Here is a 25,919-nt window from a genome sequence, read left to right on the forward strand (position 1 = left end):
ATTCCAGCAGCATTCTCATGCTCCTACAGCATATTTTATATTAATACTCCTGTGTCTTTGAGCGTAAATGAGGGCTGTCAGCAGCAGATTGACTTCCTCTATGGCTAAAAATGCTGATCGTGGAATCATAACTCGGCCCAGTTGGACCAAAGATGTTGTTTATTTGTGCATTTGCATCCTATTTGTCTCTGTGTTACCTGCACCTTAGGTTGCCACTGCATGGTGGCAGTGGACAGCTACAAGTGGCAGGCGAGCTCAAGGCATTGGCTTGCTTACATGTAATTTCCGGAAAGTTTTGAGAGGAAGTTCAATCACTGACCCTGCATGTGTTCTTACCTTGTGGGCTTTGCGGAGTTACTTTGTATGAGCAGAAAACAAGATGAAGCTCCCTATCAGCAGCGAAGCAAATCCAGGGACTCTAAATCTGTCAAAGCTGCTTCAGAGCAGGCTGGTGGAGCCAGCAGCATGTAGACGGGCAGGATTTATAAGTTACTATTTAAAAAAATGCACTGCATCCTAAGTGCATCTTCAGTGGGTTACGATGAGCGTACGCCACTCTGTTACCGTTCCCAATTCACTCTGAGAGTTTACATTTTTTTCTGCAATATTGCTTGTGTCACATGAATCAGAGGCAAATAATTCAACAACCGTGATTTCTTATATTGAGACAAAAAGGGCAGTTGTATGCTGTATTCAAAGTTATTTTGCTGATCAGTTGGCGTATCACCTGTAACCAATGGTACGCACTGAACAAGAACTAGGGAAAGTGAGAATGATGCTTTAGATCTCACAAGATCCAATCAGGTTTTGGACCATGACATCATATTATCCCGAGCTTGGTTTCAAGTCAGCACTCTGTCTATGATGTCCACCCAATCTACTGTAATACACCTTTTGTGGTGTGTAGTAGGAATAGCAAAGGGTACAACTCATAAAATAAATCATGGCTGCAATCCCATTTTTGGTGTCAGAAGCCGTTCCAATTTGCCAGCATGCACAATAGGACGGTCCTGGAACTGATACACTTACATGTAATGTAGCCAAAATTAATGTGATTAGTTTCACCTGAGAAAGGTCTCTTCATCATCTTATGCTTGTGCAAGGTGAAAGTAAATAAAAAGAGATACAGCATCAGCAGGAAGACACAAATCTTATCTGCTTAGGGGGGATTCTCTTCAGTAACTTATACATTATTTTAAACATGACTAAATTCAGGTCACGTGCACAAAATATGTGAATGTTACAAATTTTGATTTGCAATATAAACTGAACCAGCCAGATATTACAGAAAGTGTCACTAAAATTGAATCTTCACTTGATATTCCAAACCTCTAAATAAGAGGTTAGAATCCATATTCCGTGGGAGTCTGAGATGCAGGGACTTCTGTGAAGGCAAGTCAATATTCACCTCAGTATTTTCACAGCATCTTTGTGTTACCCTCTTGTTCAGATTGCGCTCCATAACACAGTCATCCTGATGGATCAATGAGGCAGCCTACATACATCTTCTGTGTTTGAGTTTCAGTCTAAAACAAATGTTGGATCACATCCTCTCTCCCCTTTTGGTTTCTGTCACTCACTACATTGTATCCCACTGCTGGAAAGAGGAAATCTCAAACTAAATTGATCTAATACCTTTAGCTTTTAGCCTCTTTATATTTGCTCTGTCAATACCTGACCGGAGGACTCTGTAGCAGCTGGTGAAAGGTGAGGTTTATTGTCATATTGCGGACCACAGCTATCGATGCAGAGGGAGGAATAAAGTGCTAATATTGTGCACCTATTGATCCTAGCCAGCCACTAATATGTAAAACACACGAGGGAGCCGCACAGCAGGGCTTTATGCAAATACAATGAGGCCAGGATTGTCGTCTGAGTTAGATTAGAGCATCAGATGCTATCTGATGGGAACGCTCCTTATCTTTTACACACTTTCATGGTCACAAACGTCAGTGCACACATACATAAGCCCAATGAATGGATGGTCTATTGTCTCTTTTCCCTGCTATTCATTTGGGCTTGAGTGAAATGTGCTTGATTATATAACTGCCCTACAATTAAAGGTAATAATGCAACGCGAGCAGGCTAATGTGGAACCAAGTAATCAAGCCCTCTTATTTTTTAAAAAGATAAAAGGATTTTGACGATTCAAGATAAAAACACTCAACAAACACAAACATGTGGAGTGCAAAATGAAAGGTTGTATTTACATACATTTAAAGCATGTGCAGTGTTGTAATCGTGATTGTTCACGTTTTTCAACAGAGGTTAATTTCAAAACATTTTCACTTTTGGCAACAACCAGCTCTCTCAGTTTTGAAAAATAATCCTCTCTCACAGCCAAAGATGTTTGTGCACTGAGCAGCAACTTTAAGCATGAACGAGTAGATGGCTTTGCAGGTGACCCGGTAATCCAGCCCTCTGACCCTCTGCAAGCACGTGTTTTAATACCTACTCACAGAGATTATTTGTCCCGTTGGGAATCTTGTCATTCAGTTAAATGACAATGTTGTCTTTTAGCTGGAGCCACCGCCTCTTGAGTGGCTGCCCTGCAGTGCCTTTCTTGTCGGCTTTTTTCTGTAGCTGTCTTAGCATCACAAAAATTCAGCTTCTTTAAATCTGGGCTCGAACATAGCTGCCACAACTTGGCCTGTGCATTAAATCTGCAGATGTTTTAAATAGCACCATTCCTGTGGCTCATTTATGCACACTGTCCTGAGTGGGATCACCATATGGCAGGACACCATTTTGTTTCTGAAATGTTCACAGATGGCTCTGTGGGATGGTCTTAATATTTAATAGCCTCTGTAAGGTAGTCCTCTCTATTCAAAAAGCCTCTGCGACATGTAGTGGCCTCCTTACCACCAGGTGTTGGCCTCAGCCTGGTCCTGTGAAGCAGGTGTCTTGGCCGTTCAAGGCTCCTAACCCATACAGCTCCTCCTAACATATAACAAGCGATTAAATCGGAGTATGATGCAAAAAACTCTCCAGATATACTTTGAGCAATGTTGGAGTGTGAGGAGGAGATGCGATTTTATTTTGGCCCTGCTTATGATTTTAGTGTGTTGCAATTACATGAGAACAGCCTTGCGAATATCAGCATGCTATCTACTGGCTGGAGGTCAGCACCGATGACACCTGAGCGCTGCTCGTGACTGGTTCAGACAGGTGTATGGGCGGGAACTCGAGCCCGCGCCTCAAAAGTATGATCACTACTGCGCAGTCGCGGAAAGCAAACCGGAACTCGCTTATAATGAATTAACTTGGCAATTCTGCCTAAACCCCTGTTTGTACGGTGAGTACAAAGATCTGTCTCAGCCATTAGAAACCCATAGTGGGCGTAGCGTCCATGAAAAACAAGAGACTAATAAGTGTCAGCATAATAAGTGAAAACTATTGTGTCGCTTTACCACTCCGGCTTAGGGAGTTAAACATAATTTGTAATAGAAGTTTAAATTCTACTGTACACGTTTGAATGATGGATGTAACTTTTTGTTTTTACTATACCATAACTTTTGCTGTGGCACCATGAATGTTCAGACATGTTATCGTGTTAGTTTAATTCCTATGAAATAGAAATGAAATACGGTTGAAGGCTCTAATGTAATCTCATTTATGGCCAGTAGATGTCAGTGTCGCTATGAAAGGTCTAACGGGTGCTGTTGCTAAATTGAGGGAAGTGAAGCATGTCTGAACCTGGCTCTGTTACAGCAATGGAGGAAAGTTTTACTTTATCATTTGACTCCGTTTGTGGGTAAGAAGATGTACACAAACCTCCAATAACATTGTTAGTTTTATGTTAACTTACACATGTTACCTATTACACCATTACCTATGTTGGGAAATTGAGGTACTAAGTTAAGCTAACCTATTTAGAAGGTTAGCTTAACTAGTTTTCTGTTAAAGCTCGACACGTTAGCATTGTTGCAAAGTTTTTACTATTGAATGGCCTCCAGGTTTTGTCTTGGTTCTCAGTTCAGAGTGTTCTGTGTTTGGTTGCATATATTCTGTACGTAATTTACTTTCTGTGGTGTGAGACCATGGTTGCATCTTGTACTTTTCGCAGAGGTAATGTCGGTTACAAAGACTGCGTAACGGTCATGTATTAGTGTTTATGTAACAGCAACGTAGGAGCAAACTGCAGCTGTATGAGGGTAAATTTCTAATCACAGCTTCTGTATTAAACAATTGTCCTCCTCTTACGTGAATAGCTATCATCCATGAGTGTCCCAGATTCTCCATGAAGCTCCAGAAAACATTTATTAGCTTGAAATGTTTCTGCTAATCTCTGTTCCATGTGATGCTCGGATGTGGAACAAAAAAAATGTATTTCACAAAAATAATTTTGCTATTTGTTGTACAGAGAACAAATTCTGTGAATGACATATACATTGTAAACATTCAAAAACTGGTTTCCAGAAAGACTAACAAAATAAACGGTATTCCTATTATGTTACACAGTCAAACAGTTGGTTATACTTAAGACTTGTCTTAATTGTGATCATTGAGTTTGTGTTGTTGCCTTACATCTTGGAAAATTACTGCAGTATCTGTCCATGGGATGAACTTTGTATTTTGTGTACTACTTCTGACAGCAGTGCTGCAAAATATTGACTGACATAAGAACATATAAGCTACCTGTCATAAGCCTGATCAATAAATCAGCAAGGCCGTGAGAAAAGAATCGATGAGATATATACCACATCAGCAAGCCGTCCTTGGGTCTGTTAACCGGAGTCGCTGAGAAATGTAATTTATGGCAAAATTTTAGCTGCTTTTTTAAGGCACTGGTGTAGTTACTTTTTCCTTACTTTCTATAGTTGTAGATGCTGTAGAGCTGTTGGTGAAGAGATTTCCATCATGAGGGTAAAAGACACAGAGCTCATCTGCTTCACAGATGAATCTCACCCCCCACTGCTTTATTGATGGAAATGAAGCTAGACATACCAAGCAGAACTGCACCAGTCAAAAGACTTCCACCATTTCTGTCTTTCTTGACTTTCTGTCTCTTGCTGCTTTTGACTCCCCCCCCCCCGTCTCTCGTGATTCTGAAGCTTGTGGATTTCATAATTTAATAATCAGCACAAGGATGAAAAACCTGTCTGTAAAGAAGCTCAGTTGAATGGAGAAGTCTGTGTGCTTGACCTGCTCCTGTCCACAGCATGACTATAAGCTGATCAGACAGATGCTGTATGCAGTAGTGCAGTAGCACAGACTGTGTTTGTGCTTTAATGTGTCTGTGCGCTTGTGACTTGAGTCTGTGATGAGGCTACCTGGAATACGAAGCAGCCAGTCACTAAGACGAAATGATCAAAGAGACAGGATTGTGACAACCTTAAACTTCATGTGCATGTTACATACACTTTGCACACTCATGTCCAGCATGCAGGAGCTCACTATATTATAAATTAAATTGTTAAAAGTATGCAGTGTATGAATTATAGACATCTCATATCAGTGAATATTTGCAGTGAAACAAATGAACAGTCAGTGTACTGAAGCTCCATGACATTTGCATATTCTGTTTTGCAAGATGAGATGAAAACATTCAGTTTTAAAGTTGCTCTCAGAAGCACCAACACATTGGAACAAACTGCATAAAATAAGCAGGAACTTTTCTACGTGAATCATTTTCTAAAATATATCTTTCAGTGCTCTTAGCAGCACTGTACCAGTGAAACAGCGCATTCTGACCCACATACTCATTAGCCTCAAGCTGAGCTACATACAAACAACACATCTCACAAGAACTGAAACATTTATTCTGGTTATTCTTGTTATAGTGGATGATCAGAAATGTATTTTCTCACTGTGAAAAGCGTAAAGAAGAGAGACAGACCCGAGATGTTAGTGGCCTTTAGTTTCATGAAACAGATCTGTAATGAAGCTCTTGGATTATGCTTGGTGTTGATTGATGTAGTGTCTGTGCAACAGTGTGAGAACTGATGGATTGCATTTCCCATGTGAAAATGCATATGTATTGCTTTTCTGAGATTTATGTCACCTCATCTTTGGAGATGCAGGAGAATCCAATTTATACCTGTCTCGGTTGTTTTATATTTATTCTTTCTTCGACACATCCACAGAATAATTGAGGTGAAATGAAGGTGGAGAGTCATTAACTCTCCAGAGGCATTTTTAATTAAGACAGGGTTTTTTTTGCATTTGCTTTAGCAAAAACATTTATGTTATTTGCATGAGTTTAGAAGCAATTCTCTTCACATATTTAAGGTTCCACTTCAACAAAAATCCTCATTGTCCATGCTTTTCTACCTCCTCCTTCCCCAGGATATCCCCATTGAATTGAATTGAATTTCTAGGTTGCCGTTTGTCTTTTCTCTACCTTCATCTTTCTTTGTGTGTGTGTGTTTTGTTTTTTTTCCCTTTCTAGATGTGCGGTGTCCATCAAGACACTGGATGTCACGTGGTCACTCCTGTGAAGAGCGAACTGTGTGGAACCCAAAGTACTTTGTGGCTGCTGACTGTCAGATGCTGCTTCTGAACGAGGAGGAGGTGGTGAGCGCAGACAGCACAGTCTCTTGTCTGTCATGTCCTTCTGTGTCACCATTGTCTTTCTCATCTGTGCATGTTCTGTCCTTGTCAGTTTCATTTTATTTGAGTCTACTGTTCAGTTTTTCTCCATTCACCCATTTTTCCACATAGCTATATATTTTTATAAAGCATAAAGGAATGATCATTAGAGCTAAGCAGAATAGAAGGTCAATATTTTAACTTATTGTGGATCTGGTATCAGTGTATGTTTGTGTGTAAGTAATAAGAAATCACAGATGAGAAATGCTGGAGTAGGTATGAAATAATTACAATAGCAGCAGTGTCAACATTACACAGTTTGTCCACAAGAGAGCACTGACAAGTTTATTTTTACACTGAACAAAGTCCAACCTGGTATGTATTTTGGTCACATTTCTCTACAGAAAACATGTATTTATATATAAGTATCGTGGTCTGATATTTTAAACTCCCAAGTATCTGTTTTAATAAAGACCATAAACATGCAGTATTAGTTGGGCTATGATAATGGATAATAAGGAGAAACACAAACTCCTGAGTGAATCATGTGGTCTCTGAGAATACATTCAGCATTTAAATTCATCCCACAGCGACGACCACCTGTAGTGAGGTTATGTAGGACAAGCTGAGTCTGGCTCTTTGCCTCCATTGTTTTGATTAGTGTCACACTAGATTATGCAAGTTTCTGTGAGACTAGAGGTCTCGTTGTTAAGGACAAATCAGGAGTCAGCGGGGTAATCTAAATTACATTCTTTGCTGTTCAGGAGTACTCTGGCCAAAGCACTGACTTATTGAAATATTTAATACACAAGTCAAACTTGTTCAGTTGGGTAGAATAGAAAGTTTAAAAAAGATTTTTCAATGAATTTGGACAACAGAAATGAGCAGAAATGCAGGACTTACTCTAACTTATTGAATGTGTGTCTGTGGCTGAGTCTGTCCAACTGCATATGTTACATGTTGCAAAAGTCACCTCTTAATGTAAAAACTAATAGTAGAACCATCAGCAACAGATTGATTTATAACTGCCTCGGGGGATTTTTCACGCACTCATCAGCACAGCAACAGGAACACGGGAACCAGCTAAGTTGGTCACACTGGTGCTCAGACATGAATGCACTGTCTCGCAGAAGGAATGGTGACTGGATTTGCTCCAACATTTTTACATGGCTGTTGGGACTGGGGAGAAAAAGACTTCAGTTTTTCTTGATCTCCACATTATTGAGGTTGTGTTTTGCGTTGGCTTTTCATTGGTTGTGTTGTTGTGTAAGGTTAGACAGAGGAAAAAATCGCTGTGCACAGAAAGACTTTAAGAGTCCCCACACAAAGGACCGTGAAGAACCTTTTGCTGTAGAAGTTTTAGTAAACACTCTTTTTCTTTATTCCTTTGTCTCTGCCTTTTTGTTTTGATCCTTTTTGTCTCTTTGAGTCTTACTTTTTGTCAGATGATTTTACTTTCTCCTTCTTCAATCAGTTTTTCTCTTCAGTTTCAGTTCTCTTGTACTCTCTTGTACACTACTTGTAAAATTATGAAAACCATAGCATTGAAGCTCAGTATCAATGTGAGCAGCTGTTGTTTTTTGCAGTAGTGATGTAATATAAAGTATACACTTCATAAATGATTGTCTAGTTTACCCACTGGTAATTAGGCCCTTAGCCATTTGTACAACAAATATGACCTTTTCCTGATTCTAAGACAAACGAGGCTTCCACAAGAAAAGGAGAAAAAAAAGGAGAGTTCAGAGAGTGAATGCCAGACTGTGTGAGAAGGGAAAGCAATTTCAGCATTCAGTGTGAGGCACTTCTTGAGGCCTGCAATATAAAGGTAATAAAACTGAAAGAAAGATTTGATTCCAGAGGGCTTTCTAGAATTTGGACTTTTCTCATTTTCACCTTCAACTTGTTGTGAAGCCTTCGGTTGTTCCTCGGGCCTAAAAGCACACTGTGTCATATGAATGATCAAGATTAGGTAGTCTATTGCTATTCCTCATGCTTATTCTTACTACTTGTTATTCTTTTTCCGTGTGAATTTTCACTCCTCTGCTCCTCCTGCACCACTGCCAGTATATATGCTAAAAAATGCATCAGTCAGGCTGATTGATTGGTATTGAATTGCTATGACTTTTCTCAAAGGTCAGCCAGACTGTATGACTCACAAGTCATGAAGGAATGCATACAGTTTGTACATAAGGAATAATTAGAACTTCACTTTGAGCAAAGCTCGGACCCAACCATCTTTGGTTCTGCATCATCATAATTTGACGTGTAAATAATGAGACCTAGGACTTCATTGCTGTAAAGAGGCCTTTTGATAACTTTGATTTGATAATTTTGACGTCTTTAAATAGACTGAAGTTCCAAGCAACTTGGTCCATTGACTGACTACAAAGTGAGAGCAAAGTTTCTGGACGAAAGCATGAAGTATTATGAAGTACTGCCCTGCTCCAATTTTCACATTTTTGAGAGAAAATGCTCAGATTTCACTTTGTGTGTTCACAAGGGTCTCCTGGTTCTGATGATATGTGTGTTTTGGTGATTTTTGGATTAGTCTCAGAACTGTAAACAATGAAAGCAGTTTGGGAGGTTGATTGTCCTTTGAGTGGACTGATTGCAATGTGGTGCATAGAAATTTTCATAAGAATTTTTTCTAGTTCTCATCTACATTTCTAAAGCTTTGCGTGACTGCCATTAGAGGGGATTCATGATTATGGACAAAGAAGTTTTTTTTGTGCTAATGGCATTGAGGATAGTTGAAGAGGCAACTGACCAGCTTTTAAATTTAGCCTCAATTCAAATGGACTTTGCCATTGCCTTGACTGTTATAATCAAATCAGTGCTTACATCCATGGCAAAAGCAATTACCTTAATTGAATTAGAAGAGTGGCAAGATGCGTCACTGTTTCCTGTTTACTGTATTTGTCCTTTGTTAAGTCTTTCACAGAAAAGTAGAAACTGTATTGCATTGTTTTGTTGACCTCTCGATTAATATGATTAAGTGTCTTAATACAGTAAATGCTCACCCTGCAAACACATTGTGTCTTAGTCACTGAGTATTATGGATAAGTGAGTGAACAAACACATTATGAAATGGTTAATGACTATAAAAAAGCCATAGATTATATTCAAATCCCTGTTCAAGACCAGTGGTCTGGGAAGCCAAGTACCATAGCCCTTAAAACACTATTCTGTATATATCCCAGACAGAATAGGTGCAGTCAGTAGTGGGACTCAAATTACAGCTTGCATTGCTTGGTCATTATGGCTCAGACCACCAGACACTGCCTCTACGTCACAGGTGTTAGTGAGGGCTGTCCTTAAACACAAGTCCCATGAGGCCTGTAAAGAGGTGACTCGCAGAGACAATCAAGACACACAGAGAGATAAACAGACAGACGTGGATAACAGAGGGATAGAGAAAGCAAGACGGACAGGGCGCCGCATTGAGTTGAGAGGTGTGAGGATGTTCGATAAGCCATTATCACCCCACTTGGAGGACATCAGGCCCTTTCACTTATTTCTTTCAGCCACCAGTTTCTCACCACGACCATCCCTTTTCCTTTGTCTCTTTAATCTTTTTGAGCCAAACGTTTGGTATGCAAGCTATAGGGGAGATATGGGCTGACACAGACTGATGCGCTGCTAATATGTACTCGTCTTTATTCAATGGCTCCTCATTTATCAGCAGCTCTACAGCTATTGTGCGCAATTGGCCCAATGCAGTACTAAACACGGTGACCAGAATAACCATAACAACATAGATAAGGAGCTTCTGTGACTATTGTACTCCTAGCAGACACCATTTTTCTTCTCGTTAGCTTTCATTCTTGTCCTGTATGCTGTCCACTCTATGTGCCGGCTTTCTGCCTTTGCCTATCTGTCTTGAACTTCTTCCATGTCTCTATGTCCTTCTTCTCCCTCTTTCAGAGCCGTCCCTTATTTCTGCAAGAGAGGCGCTCTGCGTCATGCAAGGTCCACCTTCTGAGACGTACCATCAGCGTTCCAGTGGAAACACAGTTTCCAGAATTCCACGGCCAGATGTCGCCTGAGAGCGGTGAGTAGCTTGAGGACATAACTCTGCAGTAATCAAGGTGTGCACACACACACAGGCACTGGAAAATACTTTAATTACTCTCTTGAAACGTTTTAATTAAATTATAATGATAACTTAAAATAACCCGTTTTATTATTAAGACACTGGAGATTGTGGAGAAGTTTGTGCTTTTTCTTTTTGGTCAGCTCTGGCCTTTCTACAGTCTTCTATGCCCAGGGCTGCTAGATATCTGCTTAAATTCAATGTTAAGCATTCATGTGCAGATGTCTGCTCAATCCAAAGGTCAAATGGGCTTGGCAACTTAAGAGAAGCACTTCTTTCTGCTCTGCGGTAACATTACCAGTCAGACACGTGCAAGTGAGCCTCACATTGCTCACATGGCTGAGAGCCTTTTTAACTTGCGGATACTCTTCTCTTCTGCCTCATATCCACTAGGTGGAGAGCTTGCTGCTTTGTAGCACTTCAGTGCACTGATTCTTCCAATAAACTGCAGACAGACAGACTCTGAAAAATGTTCTGGACTTGTTCAAACAGCAGGTGTCATGCTGCCTTTTGAACAATGAAATTCTTGTAATGTAATACCATTACTTTCTAGATTTGCTGGTGTATGCATCCATGTCTGTGAACAAGATAGAGCAGCTCAGTGAAAGCAGGTGAAGTATGTGGATGTGTCTGTTTAGAGGAACACAAAGGACGAGACAAAATGAGACACCAGGTGGCACTGAGGTTTGACATTCAAGCATTTGTATCCCACAGTTACTGTTGCTGGGTTGTGAGCTGGCATCCGATCTATTATTAGCCACCTTTAAATCAGCGTGTGCAGTGGTTGTTTAATTGAAGTGCTTTTTCATGATGTAATTACATTATCTTGCTGTCCTGTACAGAACATTAAGTTTAGGGTTTTATTAAGTTTAGTAATTTCCTGACGTGTTCTTGCCCTCTGTGCCTTATTGGGCAGTGTTATTGTATAATTTCCAGCATTACTGTGTTGTGTGAACATTGTTTAACCTTTCATGGTTCTTTTGGACCACTGTGGTTTTAGTGATGCCTTGGGCTGGGATAAAAGTCATACATTAGTCATACACTCACAAATTTATTTCTTTATTGCTCAGTTGACATGATGAAATGTAGACTATATAGACAAAAGTATTGGGACATACCTCTTTATTACTGAATTCAGGTGTGTTATGGGGCTGCTTTGCTCGGCCGCTGACTTCCACTGAAGGGAAATCTTAATGCTTCAGCATACCAAGACATTTTGGACAATGCTATGCTTCCAACTTTGTGGCAACAGTTTATTGAAGGCCCTTTTCTATTCCAGCATGACTGTGTCCCAGTGCACAAAGCAAAGCTCCATAAAGACATGGTTGGATGAGTTTAGGTTGGAAGAACTTGATTGGTCCACACAGAGCCCTGACCTCAACCCCATCCAACACCTTTGGGATGAACTGGAATGGAGATTGTGAGCCAGGCCTTTTGTCAGTGTCTGACCTCTCAAATGCTCCACTGCATGAATGGACAAACATTCCCACAGAAACCCTCCATAATCCTGTGGAAAGCCTTCCCAGAAGAGTGGAAGCGGTTATTTTTGCAAAGCTGTCTGTGTGTAGAATGTGATGTTATTAAAGTCCCTGTTGGTGTAATGGTCAGATGTCCTGATACTTTTGACTCTATAGTGTATTCAGAAGAATATTCTTTCCTCAGGTAAGGTTTTCTTTTAGTTAAAGCCATTAGGTCACTTGTATTTTTCTATCATGGACTGTCTCTCCCAAGGAAGGTCATATTCTTGTTAAGAGTATGATGGAGATGAGATGATGAGACGAGCAGCAGCTTCTGGCTCCTCAGACTTACAACAGTTACTCAGCATTGTCTGCATAGCAGGGACAATTTTTGGTTCTGATTGTTCAGTGCTAAAACACACACACGCAGAGTTGAAATAACAGCATCCAGTTTTGTCACATTCACTGATAGAAGTGATGGAATGATGATGAAAAAAAGAGTGTAAGACGTGTCATTACACTGGATCTGTGATTAGGTTGATTTTGTTTACCAGAGAGGAGACAGGCTAAAATAAAGAAAACACAGTCTGCCAGCTACCTACTAATTACAGGGTACCTTTGTAACTCCGCCAATAACATTTTAAACTTTTCCATGGTGATGGGAGACAAAAGTCAGGCTACACTTTTCTGCATGTTAGCTAGAATACATATTAATATGCATTTAATATTGTGTGTGTAAATATTATAGATGCATAATAATTTTACATTAAGATGTTCTGTTACTGTAATTAAATAACTAAGAGTTATTTAAAGTAAAATAATATTCACAAGGCATGAAACCTTTCAGTTTTATTGCTTAACCTTGGCTGCATTTGGATTTAAGTAGTCACCAGCAGTGAAAAATAACATGTAAGAGCCTTTACAGATCGGAAGCAGCATTGAGTGAACTACTAATTGCATAAAAATGCACAAAAGTGAAGCCAAAATATCACAGATACCATTGCTGTCATGTGCTGGTGACATCGTTTGCAGCCAAAGTCTGTGCAGTGGTGATTGGGTGTTGGCTCCACGGTGTTGATTTCCCATATAGGTGTGCATTATTGTTAGCATTAGTGCCAGAGTAAAATGCTACTGGAGATTCATTAAAACGGCAAAATTTGTTAAGAAAAACAAGTGTTTATTGACGCAAGGGTTGTTGTTAAATCTTTCAAAACCAAACAGTAATGCACGTTCTAGTCCTGTCTTCTCTTCTAACCTTTAAAATTGCATTTGCAAGTGAGTGTGTGTGTGTTTGTTTTTGAATCACGTTCTTCATCACAACACTACAAACACTCACACAGTCTCTGTTTTGCTAAATTATTCATTGGTGTAGGCCCCACCTGCTCTTGTCCTTGTGTGACATGGGCTCCAAATAAGCAGTGCGATGAATAAAAACTACACATAGATGAATAGGAATCCACACCAAATCAGAGAGCGCTCTCATCTCGTCTCATCCTCCGACTGAATAGTGAGTGGCTGCTTCCTCTGTTCTTTTGAACCTGTCGAGGTTTTGGCACAAACGGAGAGAGTGCTGCTACCCTCCCACCCGAACGACGCTTAATTTTACCAAGGTGAAAGTTTTCTTCTTTGGATGCTGCTTTGGGAAATTTGTCATCTCTTGCTTCTTTAAAGACATTGGGGCATGTGCTGCCCTATTTTCCTGTTTTTTGCTTCCATAAATATTTTCACTGAAGCTGTAACACTTCAGATAGGATTAAATCGAACTGGATAACTGACCAAAGGCTGTGGAGTGATTTTTACATGCCTTGTAGCCAAAACACTGCCTCACGTGGATATTAAGTATCTTAACATTCCCTGTGATGTTTAATTTGACAAAGTCCATCTTTCCCCGCTGAGATTATACTCACAATTAGCCATCATTAGGCAGGATAATATTGTATATATCTCTATATATATGCTGTGTATATATATATATAGATATATAGAGATATATAGATATCTATATATATAGAGCGCAGTTTGAAACGTCCAGTTGAAGGCATTCACATTCAGTCGAAAGCGTCAACATTTGTTAGTCAAGTGCAGTTTACCTGAAATATTATACCTCATGTTTTAGGTTGCTGGGTTTAGCACACATTACATGGAGATGTGATTGGGAATGTGTTTTGTCAGTGGAGTCTGAGATGGTGGCAGTCTCAAATGTAAGAAATTCTTCATTTTGTGTTATTGTAGATGAAATTTCTTTGGGTTTGGGGGTATTTTGGACAAAACAAGCAATTTCGAGACACTAGTTTGAGCTCGTAGAAACGGTTAAGAACATTTTTTCCACAGTATTTTACATTTCCTACCCTAAACAGTGCTTAATGAAAATAATCATTAGTTGCAGTCCTGGTGTTCTTGTTGCACAAGCTGTTAATTCAAGATGGCTTAAGCAGCATTTCCTATTTTGTGTGCCAAATTGAAATGAGAGTAAGAAATAAGCCGACACAACCTGGTCAGATTTTTTAGTCCACCCTTTGTTAACATCCAGGCTGGCGTATTGTAAGTTTCTTAATTCTTCTGACATGCTAATGTTTTCCAAAGTGATGTTACTAAGTTCACTTTATGATGAGAAAAAAATATGCTGAGAGTGTAAAATTGATCAAAGTGGAAACATTCAGCAGTGCCACAACTCTCCACCCATATCTCTCTCTCTCCCTCTCTCTCTCTCTCTCTCTCTCCACACCACAATGTGGAAAATGCTCCCCTCTCTCTCCTCCCTCCCGTTCTGTGCTCTCTTATGCTCTCTCACTCTCTCTCCACTCTCCAGAGAGGGGCTCATTCAGACAGATGTAACACAGCGGTAGAAGCCTGAGCTGAGCTGGCAGGCTGCAGGGGCCAGACCAGAGCCAGCAGCTCTGACTGGAGAGAACAGCAGTAATAGAGCAGACGGCAGCAGTAGCAGGAATAAAACAGTAGTTGTTTTAATAGTTTCAGTGGTTAGCATTTCAGTTACAGAGCCAACTTTGCCTCAGGATATGGGTGTGTTGAACTGGGCGCTTTTCACCCTCTGAACGTAACATGGACCCCGACAGCACCAGTACCCATCCAGAGGCTCAGCATGGTGAGTGTGAGATCTGAAGCATTGGGTTGGGAGGAAAAGATGAGATGGGAGCGATACTGTGGAAAGTTGAAGAGCATGTTGGTGAACAAGGGAGTCAAGTCACATGGTTTTCCTGTTAGCCTGCTACTATGACTAGGATCTCCATTTGGCTCTTCAAGTGTTGACTGGGGCCTCTGTGGTCAGATGAATAGGACTTCAGTCTGTTCTGTCGGGTAGGGGGTTAAGGGATAAGGGGTGTTACATAGCAATGTGATGAAATCAGCAGCCTGCTAATGACATTTTGTTCTAATGACTTTTCTCTGATTACTTTAGCAGTATTATAAGGTTTACAGATTTGTTGCCACTAAGAAATTGTGTGCTGAATGATGTCTCTCTGGAATTTGCCTTGTCTTCTGTCCGTCTCGCATCTGGCTTCGTGGAGCAGGAAGCTCTCCTCTCGTCCTGCCGAATGGAATAATTAACTGTGGCACATGTGAGAGCCGTGGGTGTACCATTTCTGCTCAAAAGCAGCAGGATAATTTGATGGTTATGTGAGTCTGTATATTTGTCTGCTGTGTAGTGGCTGCAGCATGTGGGTGTTTGTGTTAGAGACACATGCAGAAAGAATGAAAGTGGGAGAGGGAAAGAGAAGGGGAGAGACAGAAAGAGAAAGAGTTATGTACACAAATAAATCCAGGGGGATCTGGACTGCACTGTAGGCCAATGAGAGTTCTCTCTCTTTTTCTTCTCCCTCATTTTCCGCTGCCTCCTATTTTTTTTCTCCATTGCTCTAAATGTTAGAGCCTAAACTAGGTAGTTAAAAGACAGAAAAAGTGGTGTATTATTAACTGGGTCAGAAAAGATGGTGTTTTGTCTTCATGGCCGATGGGAAGGACTCCGCTGTGCTGCTGATGAAGAATGTGGTTAACAGAATGAGTCAACAGAGAACATATTTCCAAGAGACCATAGTTTCTTTTTGCCAGTGTCTAAGCCACATTGCTTTATGCACTGGGCTTTCTGCCATGATGGAGAGACAAAGAAAAGGGGGAAAGAAAACTGCTAAAGACAAAACTTCACCGCTTTTATCCATCTCTCGAGACGTGAAACTTCTGTTAACAATCTAAACCAAATAAGTGAGAACAGTTGAGCATTATCTCACCTCAGCAGAAAGGTTTCCCAGCATACAAATGTCAGCTTCGTACAGTGATTGACTGTCTCCTCTCAGCGACTCTCAGTGCACACAGCCTCGGAAATCATAAGAGGGAATATAAATAAAAACGTGAGTGTAGAAAGGGCAATAATCTGATATCATCCCATTACTGTCTCACCTCAGTATTGCAGGGGTTCAGCTTCCTAAGGCTCATGGGCATCAATTTACACTCCCTCTGTCACACAAACCTGTGCATGCACACAGACAACGCATGCTGTTGTACCAAATCTGAGTGCAAATCCTTGCTGTGCATTTTTATATGCATTCTTTTTATAATATATATTACACATTGCTTTTTGTATTTTACATATAAATTAGATGCTGATCCTCTGTCTGCATCCAGCTGACTGTTGTAGCACAGGCACTGTAACTGATTAGACCTGTTTCCTGTATATAAGCACAGCAAAGCAAACACAAACAAATGGTTGTACATGCTGCATATCCTTTCCTACTGTACAGTACTTTAGATAATAGAGTGGTATTGCTACCAGACTAAAAGTGGTCACTTGAATAATTCAGACAGTAGTCAGATATATGAACGTGGTCCACATCTTTAGTTTTATTGCACAAGTCTGGAGTTGGGGTTTATCAGGGCATCAAAATGAGCACATCTACTTACAGGAACACACAGAGATGAGAGGAGGTTTTAGGGCAGAGGAAAGTCCTTATCCATGGCCTTCATTGACATGTAAATAGGTCTGCATGTTTCGTCCTAGTTGAAAAAGGTTGAATGCCTGCTCATGTACTGGAGGAGAAAACACAGGGACATTTTTTGTGCAAGTGTGTGTGTGTTTGTACAAAACTTGTATGAGAAGGGGAGATTAAACCAGTTAAGATTTCTTCTCTTTTGCTATGGGCATTTTTGTGGATAACAAGGGCCTTTTCTTTCATTTTCCATTTTGAGGTGAATTAGGGTTTCTGACTACACTTTTAAAATTCCCAGATTTTATCCAGATGAAAGTGTGGTCTTGTGGGTTGAAAGTGCTGCAGGGCTTTGTCTTGAAGAATGTTCAGCTTTCAATAAAAGATTTATTCTTACTTGTGTTGTCATGTGCTAAAATTTAGCCAGACGTTGCAGTTGGGTGGTACCGGGTGTGTAAATTTAGCAACTGGGCTGTCAGCTTGCAAGTTTTAATCTAGCTTTGAGAGAGGAATCACTAGTTTGCATTAGGCCTGACATGGTTAAGTTCGTTTTTTGCTCTATGACACTGCAGCCCTGGCAGAAGAGTGTTGTCTAAAGGGTTTAGGGACTGATAAAAAAAACATGATGTTTAGTTTAGATCTTTTGGGAAGCAAACCTAGATTTTAAACCTATGCTGGAAAGACATTCTACTAAATTGAGGTTGATCGCGCTCCTTCTGTTTTAGGGCTACTTGGTTTTGAAGTTAGAGTTTAGACTGGCCACACACTCCTGAGGAAAATATATGGGTTTTAAACTCGCTAGATGTTTGACTTTCATGACCAGTTGGTCTCTAACTCTGTCTGTCTGCTGTTTGCTTCTGTGTAGGTAGCGTACAGTAGCTACGTCTTTTGCTGCCCAATAGATGTGTGGGCTGTCAAACTATAACACTGAGCTAAAAGAAGATAAAGAAAAATATTGCTGCAGAAGTTGTAAGCCAACAGTTGCTTTTAGAAGTTACAGAGCAACATTATGTTAAATTTGGAGATGTGTTTCTAGCCCACTGGTGAATGTAAGTCCACTGTTCACTTTCTTTGAGTCCATCTTTGTTCTCCATTTTAGCTGCTGAAGGAAATATATGCCTCTTTAGCTGAGCAACACATCCCACCTGCAATAATTGAGTTACAGAAATTTGTTCTAAATTATTATTGTTATGTTGTCATTGACTAATCGTTGTCAACATCTCCACAGTCTGTAAAAACAAAGCATATATGTCAGATTGTGTGTTAACTGTGTGCTAATGTCAGCTCTGATCTATTTGGGGGCAGCCCACCTGTCCGTTTTGAGGTAATAGTCCACATGGTCACTCTTTTCTCTTAGGCTTCTGACCCCACTGCTCTTGTCAAGCTCCTCCAGAGGTCAAGGCAAGTAGTGCAGGATTATTTGGGCCGAAAAAGAACATCAGGAATAATTTTAAATGACAGACTGCGTGGAGGCACAGGCTTTTCTTCTCTAAACAGGCTATAATAGACTTCTGGTATGTGTGTTAATTATTACTTTGAAATGAAAATCAAACATTTACAAACGTTTACTTTTACTTACATTAGGTGGTTCTCCAGCTCTCATCAATATCAGACCACAGGTTTATTAGCGTATCCGCTAATTGTAGTTTGTTACTCTTGGCATCTTGCATGAAAGAATTCAGATTGTGTCTGCAGCATCCTGTTGAAACTGATTGCACTTTCCAGTTAGTTTTAAAATTCTTCTCAGATGCTTCTTCAGTGGCTGCTTGCTTTTTGATTTTACCTCCATCCTTACATTTGACTTTACCTGTGAAGAAAACTGTAAATGTTTCTGAAGACAGAGTGGAAAAGAAAACACAAATCACACACATTTGTGCTTGGCCATGCAGCCACAGGAGAGGATCGTTGTAGTTATTTGCATAAGGAATAGTACAACACACAAAAAACTCGAATGGGAAAGGAAGAATAAAGCTGGAAGCAAAAGCGGCATGAAAATGTAGAGGAACAAAGAGACAGAGAAGACCTCAGTGGTCGGGCTTTGGTATGGTAACCTTGTTTAGCCGTGTATATTTACTACAAACTCGACTAGGTGGTCCTTCAAGGAGTTCAAGGACACATGTGTTGACACTACGCTACATATTTGGTTAAATATGTCCCTGTATCCAAATGTAGATGGAACTATCAGGTCCCCTTGTGTCCTCATTACATTTTGGGATGTCTTCACTCCTGTATTTAGACCTGCCCTAATCGGCGTGTTTGTCAGCTTCTGATAATTTTGTATTAGGATGATGAAACTATTCAGAAAGCATTGTGTGCTCTTATACAGAGTGCCTCTTGTTCATGCTGTCCCAGGAACTGAGGAGCCTCAAGAACTCTACTCACTAAAGTAAATTTTCTTTGGTGCAGTTGTCCTTGTACTTTCCAAAGCAAATCAGATCAATTCCAGATTACAAGTGACTGCTTGGTTTGGGTCATTGTATGATTTATGATTGCGTGATTTTGTGATAGATATTGGAAAAGAGACACACCAAGATGTCTGTCTCCAGAGTGGCAGTCTGCTGAGTGTGATGTTCGGTCTTTGTCTGTTGTAGTATGTAATTTTGTCTGTTTATGCTACTTAATCACAATGAAGCAATTGGCAAAAACAGTAAAAATGGTTATCCCCGTTTCTCTTCACCACAATCTCTTTTAGACTGTCAATAAAAAAATAAAACAAAATTCTATCCCTATTCCTAAAAGAGATACCACAGTGTGTGTGATCTCAACTTCTTTTGCTTGATCAAACAGTGACTTTCATTACAACACAGGCTGTACTTTGATAGTTACTGCCATACTTACCTGAGAAGCAGAAACTGAAACTTGAACTAGCTTCCCCTGATTGGAGTGGAGTAAAAGATCCTGAAAAGATTCCTGCGCTCAATAAAGGCCATTACTGACTAATACTCTCACACGTACTTCCTGACCAACTCTTTTTTTGGATTTACACAGTAGTAAAACAAGTAATAAAAGTGATTTATCCTAAAAGTGCAAAAACATCTCTTCACTTTTGTTTTTCTCAGTTTGAACACGTGAAGTCTTGTCAAGTCATAACAAATTCAGAAACACAAGAAATGCAGAACTTTCTCATTGTGTTGCAATGCTAAACACTGCATTTTTTGCAAAACCAAATGTAAAAAAACAAACATAGTAGATCGCTAGCCAAATTACCCCACAGCTGTGAGGTCCACACAGGAGATGACACATGAAAAGTTCATCAAACACTCAAAACTAGCCGGGTGATGGTGGATATAAATAACACTGTAAGAGCAGAGCTAAGCAATAACCTCAGAGAGCTGACTTGCGGCCAGCAGCAACAGTGGCACGACTCCATTTGGCCCCATTTGTCAGAAAGCCTCCCTGATGAGAGACTGTCAGTCAACGGAGCGCCGCCGAGGAGGGACGGAGGGAGGGACGAAGAACAGAGAAACCAGAGTGGAGTGTACAGACAATGGAGAGCTGAGGAAGATTTGGATGCACGTACAAATGTTAAACTGCTTTTGGTGTTTGTCATGTAGATGTTAAGCGTGTTACTGTGGTTTGTGTGCGTGGGGGATGCTAGTGTGTGCATCTGTGTGGCAGTGTGCATCCGTGGTATGTTTTGCTGTCGAAGTGTGTCTAAGTTGAAGTGACTCCAAGGGGGCAGAAACTGAGCCAAACACAGCCATGAGCTTGTTACACGCTCACAACAAATTTATGTTGGGAATGTGCTTTTCATACGTCTGTAAATCTTATGTGCCGGTCCCACACTGAGCAAAGAGTGCCAGAGAGGGTTAGAGCGGTGTGGGAATGAGCTGAGGAGAGAGAGCTGGAAAATATTGACTGTGTGAGAGGAAGCTGGTAAAGTCAGAGAGAACATGAACATTAGCAGACTTAAGCGCTTTCCTGAGAGATTCTAGTCAAAGTGGGGATGCTTGAGTGGCAGAGTAAAGTGATCTTAATCAGTGTTTTGTTTATCCTACCTCTTTGTTTATGAGGTTTATCCAGTTACAGATCTGTGATGGTTTCAGGTCAGCCACTGGTGGGAAAGTGCAGTAATCTGAGCCTGAAGTGGGAGAACAGGAGAAGCAGCGGGTGTGTTCGTTCTTCTTTGGCTGAAAAGACTGCTTTCTGAGGGGGAGATCTCAAAGAATCTGAGCAGCATATATCCATACGTGATCAGATCCATGTAAAGTGTGTGATAAAGGTTTTGGAGGGAGTTACAAGTAAGCACCAAACAGCAGTTGAATGAATGAATGAATGCTCTGGGTATGAAAAGGCACTCAGAGTTTTACTCTATGTTGGGGGGATTCAGATTTTGCCTTTGACAGTAAAGAGTGATAGAAAACATATGGATAAAGACGTGTGAATGATATGTGATAAAGGTCCTTGTGAATCCTGGTGCCTTTGCAGCTGTGTGGTATGCATGGAAGACTGCAGGGCCCCAGGATGGCCCGGTTTTCACCTTTTGTAAATTGAATTCCCTTTGGAATCCTTTCACAAAAAGCACTCGCTGGCATGGTAGGCATGGCAGCAGCCTGACCCCACGTGCCGCGCACAGACGCATTTGTCTCCAAAATGGCAGTTGTTGGCATTCCTGATTGTCCCAACTCTTCCTACAACTGAAATACACATTTCTTTATTTCTCAGCTTGTACTGGTAAGAGGAAACGAGATGAATCATAAGCTGATTTGATTGTTTGATAGTTAAATGTGTAAATCTTTTTCCAGAGTGCCATGTCATTTTGTTATGCATTAAGTTGTGTCTTAGCATTACCCCAGGCACGTGACAGAGTATGTAATGACTGAATTACCTTTAGAGGCAGATAGTTGCTCTGTTCTTTATGTCTTTATGTTTATGTTTATGTTTCTTTTTTTTTTTTTAACCATTTTTACTGTCAAGCTCCCAAGTACCTGCTCATAGTCTGAACAAACAGCAAGGTTAAATGTCCTTAATTTTTCACGCTTTCTTGGACATGAACACACACAAATCAAGTCAGGAAAATAAACAGAGTGACAGGGCTGTGAGGGATTTAATGCCAGAGAAAGGGAGACAGACGGAGAGGAAGATTAAAGGGAAGGCGTGTCAGAGTCGTCTATAGGAGCGCAGTTCATCGCTTCACTTTTGTGTCCCTGTGTAACTCTATAGCCCACATACCAAAGTACTCGCTCACTGTGTCACTTCAGCCTTTGGGTTTCTGTCATTTTTAGTCTCACTTTTGTCTTTTTCGTTGAAGGTCGAATTAGACTTTAAACAAACATTGTAGTCTTACTGGTTAAATCTCTGTCAACTCTAAAACCACCAGACCACCACATGCTAATACAAACAGCATGTGGTCCGACTAATTACTGCGCGTGTGATGAATAATATGTAACTGTAGGGATAGACGAGAATCAGAAAACTTTAGGATCCACAGGAGCCAAGATGGAGAGTGACTATAACTAGAAGCACATGAGTCTCCTTAAGCGGTTTAAAGCATTAACATTAAAGTGACCTCAAAGGTTAAATGCAACCACAGCTTCTGTAACAAAAGTACAAACTAAAAAAAAATGGTGAAAACAAATAAGCCCTGTGCTTTTATTCAGGTTAACTCTATTGTTAGTGCCACAAACTTGAGCTCTTTTTTTTTTTCTTTCTTTCGTTTTTAGTTTTGGAAAGGTAGTCTGACCCTGGAGATGTAAGGTGTACAGTTTGGTTTCACCCCCGAAGTAAGTTTGGAATATGTGAGTGTTTCTTGGTTTCCTGCAGGCAGCAGGCCTTGCATCCTGTTGGCTCGGGCTCACCATCCAGTCCTAGAAAAGTTCTCTGACATTTCTGCTGAAATCTCCTGATATTTCTGGCACACTAGAAAAAATAACAACAAATAAAATAAATTTCTGAAAGTAGAATTACTCACATAGCTTATATTTACAGTAATAACTCAGTGATAACTACAAAAAAAGAGTATCCTCATGCCAAAATGTGTCAAATGACACTGATCACCAAGCTTCGGTGCACAGCAAACAAAGACAACCTGAAAACACGATGTTTAACTTCAGAGTTTTATGGTTGCGCTGGATGTGTCAGAAGCAAGAAACATATGAAAGTCATAAATCAACATATTTGTCCAATCCTCAGCGATGTCACACTGTCTCTGCATCAGAACAATTTGTATCATTTCGCATTTGCTGGATGTGTGTGGAAACAGGTCTGTTTCCATTTTGGTTTTGGAAGGCAGCACTCGCTAAATGTGGGGAGGAGGAAGCGTGGAGCTGCTGTCATCAGTTTATTCTAACCTGCCGGCTTTCTTAATGCTCTGTTGCTGTAATTGTAATTAGCTTAATTGCGGATATGAAAGATGTTAAATAAAGGAAACATCTTGTCACCGCAATGTTTGTCAGATCAGTCGGTGGAAATTTGTTTACCTTAAACACAAACTTCTCATCAAAGAACTAATTGGTCTATTAGGGGCTAAGTAGTCAAACAGTAGAACCACACGCAGTTTGAAAACAGGATTCTTTCTACTGTTTTTATCTGTGTGTTCACTGTGTTCTGGTGACAGTGTTGCCTACTGAACTCATACCTACAGTGTTTCATGTGAACATTTTTTGCATTTTTCTGCATCATTAGCGACAACATGGACGGTAATGCTGATCTGTTGTTCGCTTTGTTGCCCCCTCCCCTTTGCTCCGGATTGAAATATGTGAACAATTTTTCTTCCTGTGCAACCAGCAAAGTTGACATTTTAGTGGAATGCTTTGATCGAAATTGAGAATTGATAGCAGTGCCTGACATTGGTGATCCCTTCACTTTCCATATAGCACAATTAGGTCAAAATTTAAATTTGCTTGGCCCATTTCAGTTTCAGTTGTTTGATTTAGAACTAAAATCTCTCAAAAATTTCTCATCATATACAGCTCTACTTTGTGTTTGGTGCTAATCAGCACAGAACACTACTATACCTGTTTAACACCAGCATGTTAGCACTGGCACTGTTAGCATGCTAACTTTTTGATGTTAGCATTTTGTGTTGGTATGGCAATGTACAGACTTGCAAAATTGTCCATGTGACAATAAGGAATTCACAAATAATTACACTCAGGAGCAAAAATTAAACAAGTTGTAGTGATGAATAATAACATAATGAGTAAAAACCAACCAACAGTTTAGTAGATTCAAAAGAGATCATCACTTGATATTTTTCTGATTTCACAGCCCCGAGGCTTCAGTGTGAGTGGGACAAGATGTGGTGAGAAGGTGAGAGAAGGAAAGGGAAAAGCTGAAGTAGTCAGAAGTAAACTGGTGTGAACAGCAGGAGGAGGCCTGGGGGGTGGGGGGGGCTGCTGTCTTCTGTGGACAAATGTCTTGCTTGACAAATGTCTGGCCAAGGACAGCAGCCGAAACATGAGAGTACTGTTCTTTGGCAGGAAGGTGGGAGGGACGTGAGAAGACCCAAGGAAACATCACATTACCTTATGGCACAGTGGTGATTAAGTCTGTCGCAAACTAAACCAAAACTAGAAAATTGACTAGTTTATCTCTTAGAGAAAGGAAAAAACAAGTGATGCTTATTTGTTCTGTACAATCTTACTATTTATAGACGTTCTGTACATCAGCCATTTGTGTTTTAAATGTCTTTGGGAGTTTTTGAGTATTTTATGAACTTTGTAACACTTTTAATGCCATTTTGGATTAAATAATTCATACATTTTTAAGGAATGGCATTGTGTAAAAATACAGCAGTGCTTGCCCGTGCTGCAGACTGTAGCCTAAGAACACAGCAAACTTCACCTAATGCTTTAAAGCTGGAGTGTGGTAGTGAGGCCCGGCCTGGCCCCGCGGTTTTGGTCAACCGCAACACAGACTCCGATTGGTTGGATGTGAGGTAGGAATTTGGCTCTCTGAGGTTTGAACCCCGCCTCCTTCTCCTCCTCCTCCTCCTCCCGGCCCCAGGCGCTGAAACAGGACGGTGTTCCCTGTGCACGACCATGTGTATACACACACACACACATACTCAGTCTTGCTTTCTCATGGGCTGTGGAGTTACAGAGATTTGAAGACACGGAGCAAGGAAGTGAGAGAAAGCAACAAAAGACAAAGAGATTACTCTCCTGCCCTCTGTTTGTGTGTGTGAGTGAGCTTCTCTCTCTCTCTCTCTCTCTCTCTCTCTCTCACTCTCTCTCTCTCACTCTCTCACTGTGAAGGGGGAGGACCTGAACCCTGCTAAGAGTCAATATCCCTGCAGGAGTCCACAGGACCATACACACTCACACCCTCACGTGCACGCACACACACACACACATACACACGCATACTTGCTCAGTCCACTGCAGCTACTGCAGCCTGAATGAGTGCAGAAGGAGAAACAGAGCAAGGAAGCAGGAGTGCGAGAGAGGGGAGGAGAAATCACTGGACTTACTACTTGTTGCTCTTGGTTTTCCGTGTGGATTGAGGATGATATTTCTTCTGCTTTCCTTGCAGCGGTGGGATCTTGTCTGAGGTGAGCACTGGCATTCTGCTCCTGTTTTTCTTTTGTTGATTTGCGAGAGGGAAAAAATGGAGGGGGGGTCTTAGTTAGAATTTTTGTGAGCTTTTCTGCGGCATTGCTCTCTTGTTGGAAGGGTGGTGGGGAGGGTTGAAAAGAGAGGAGGAGGAGGTGTGGAGGGAAGCTTTTCACGTGTCAGGGAAGCAACATTATCATGCTGATCTGTCAGAGAAAGAGGCAAAATGTGGGTAGAAAGTGGCAAACTATCTTTTATGGAAGAAATGAGGAGGAAAAAATAGGGTTGCTGAAGAAATGTCAGCCTCAAAGACACAAAGAGCTCTGAACATGTGATTCGGAGCTTTGCTTCTGTAAGTGGGACAGCAGAAGATGAGAAAAGAAAACTCAGTCCAGCTCTCACTCTCTCC

At 40.7% G+C, this 25,919-nt stretch overlaps 1 protein-coding gene across 11 annotated transcripts in view; it reads left to right on the forward strand.

Annotated features, from left to right (window-relative positions):
* The first annotated feature begins 3,202 nt into the window (after positions 1-3,202).
* dab2ipb (DAB2 interacting protein b) overlaps positions 3,203-25,919 on the forward strand; it is a 120,347-nt gene continuing 97,630 nt past the window's right edge. For 3 of the 11 annotated variants that reach the window (XM_046375943.1, XM_046375953.1, XM_046375949.1), the window contains exons 1-3: positions 3,606-3,754; positions 6,392-6,516; positions 10,456-10,582. In XM_046375943.1, the coding sequence (XP_046231899.1) occupies positions 6,418-6,516; positions 10,456-10,582 (226 nt within the window). In that variant the 5' untranslated portion in view covers positions 3,606-3,754; positions 6,392-6,417. Of the gene's footprint in view, positions 3,296-3,605; positions 3,755-4,826; positions 4,867-6,391; positions 6,517-10,455; positions 10,583-14,931; positions 15,185-25,289; positions 25,510-25,919 lie in introns of those variants that run through there. The other 8 variants (XM_046375946.1, XM_046375959.1, XM_046375945.1 and 5 more) reach the window with 7 other exon arrangements.

Source organism: Scatophagus argus, chromosome 20, assembly GCF_020382885.2.
Source record: "Scatophagus argus isolate fScaArg1 chromosome 20, fScaArg1.pri, whole genome shotgun sequence".
NCBI classification, from domain to species: domain Eukaryota; kingdom Metazoa; phylum Chordata; class Actinopteri; family Scatophagidae; genus Scatophagus; species Scatophagus argus.